We start from the raw sequence: 1,485 nt of genomic DNA, 5'->3' as shown, positions 1-1,485 counted from the left end.
TACACACACACACACCACACACACACACTCTCACACACACACACACACACACACACACACACACACACACACACAGGTTCCTCCTGCTGCCTCTGATTCTTCCTCTCTGTTTTTATACGTTCAGGATTAATTGATGCGACCAGAGATTTGATGACTCAGCAGATCCTAATGAATGGATCCACTGCAGAAACGCTGACTGTGCAGAAAACTGCCCAAAACTCCTGCAGCCAGAAAACCTGAAAACCTTTGAAGGTTTTTACCCTCTGAGTGACGGAGGTGATGGAAGCTGAACCTGGATATGAATTATTCTGCAGTTTGACTAAAACCAGCAATACGATCCAGAACAAACACGAGTTTTACTGAAACAAAGTTTATAATGAAGCTAAAATCATTTCTGAGGGAGAAATAAATCCCAGAGCGGAGAGCTGCTGGTATTCAAACAGGTGTTATGGTCCTGGTTCTCCTGATCCGGCTGCTTGCAGGTCAGTTAATCCGTCATCGAGTGAAACCAGCTGGACTGAAGCACGGAAGTAAAAGGTGCCGGGCAGCGAGCCCTGAGGGCCGCGGCTGGAAACGCTGCTAGACGGTGGGAAGTTTAGGAGGAGTTCACTTCAGATCTGGCAAAAATAACAGAAACTAAAATAAATCATTATTATAAATCATATGTTCAGGAAAAGTTTAAAACTTTTCAGCAACAATGATTATAATCCTGCTATCGCTACTGTTACCATAGCGATCAAAATGCTAGTAATATTAAAATAGCAATAATACCAAGAAGAATAATTATGTTTAAAGAAACAATAATAGTGTCTAAATGTCATATTTACAGAAAATGTGAGCTAAAAAGAAACATGACTAATATTTTAAATCCTGTCTTTAACAAGCCAACATGTCTAAAGTTTGTTGAATCTGAGTTTTAATTTTTTTTAAATAAATGTTTAATAAAATCCAGTATTTCATTGGTTCACGATAAAAGGAATATTTTTAGGGCAGATTATTAGGAACTGATCTGTTGATGAGAACCGAATAACAAAAACGCTCTGATTGGTCCAGAACCGGACAGGAAGTGATGTCACTGCTTGTGTCTCCAGCCTTTCAGTAAATACCCGCCGTTCCACAACGACATTTCCTTCTGGCTGCCAGACGCCGCCGACCGCTTCACAGAGAACGACTTCTACGACCTGGTTCGCTCGGTGGGCGGAGACCTGGTGGAGAAAGTTAGTCTGGTGGACGACTTCACTGACCCCAGGTAGGACAGCTGGCGGGGCGGGTTCCCTCTGCGCCGAGGTTCCCTCTGCCTCGAGGTTCCCTCTGCCTAGAGGTTCCCTCTGCGCCGAGGTTCCCTCTGCCTCGAGGTTCCCTCTGCCTAGAGGTTCCCTCTGCCTYGWGGTTCCCTCTGTCTCGAGGTTCCCTCTGTCTCGTGGTTCCCTCTGCGCCAAGGTTCCCTCTGCCTAGAGGTTCCCTCTGCCTAGAGGTTCCCTCTGC

General features: G+C 45.2%; 1 protein-coding gene across 2 annotated transcripts in view; it reads left to right on the top strand.

The window, feature by feature from the left end:
• The window catches only part of fars2 (phenylalanyl-tRNA synthetase 2, mitochondrial), a 76,523-nt gene that overhangs the window by 58,174 nt on the left and 16,864 nt on the right, over window positions 1–1,485 (top strand). For both annotated transcript variants that reach the window (XM_008396840.2, XM_008396842.2), the window contains exon 10: window positions 1,092–1,249. In XM_008396840.2, the coding sequence (XP_008395062.1) occupies window positions 1,092–1,249 (158 nt within the window). The remainder of the gene's footprint in view (window positions 1–1,091; window positions 1,250–1,485) is intronic.

Source organism: Poecilia reticulata, linkage group LG20, assembly GCF_000633615.1.
Source record: "Poecilia reticulata strain Guanapo linkage group LG20, Guppy_female_1.0+MT, whole genome shotgun sequence".
In the NCBI taxonomy this organism is placed as follows: Eukaryota; Metazoa; Chordata; class Actinopteri; order Cyprinodontiformes; family Poeciliidae; genus Poecilia; species Poecilia reticulata.
This window is presented reverse-complemented; position numbering and strand designations above follow the sequence as displayed.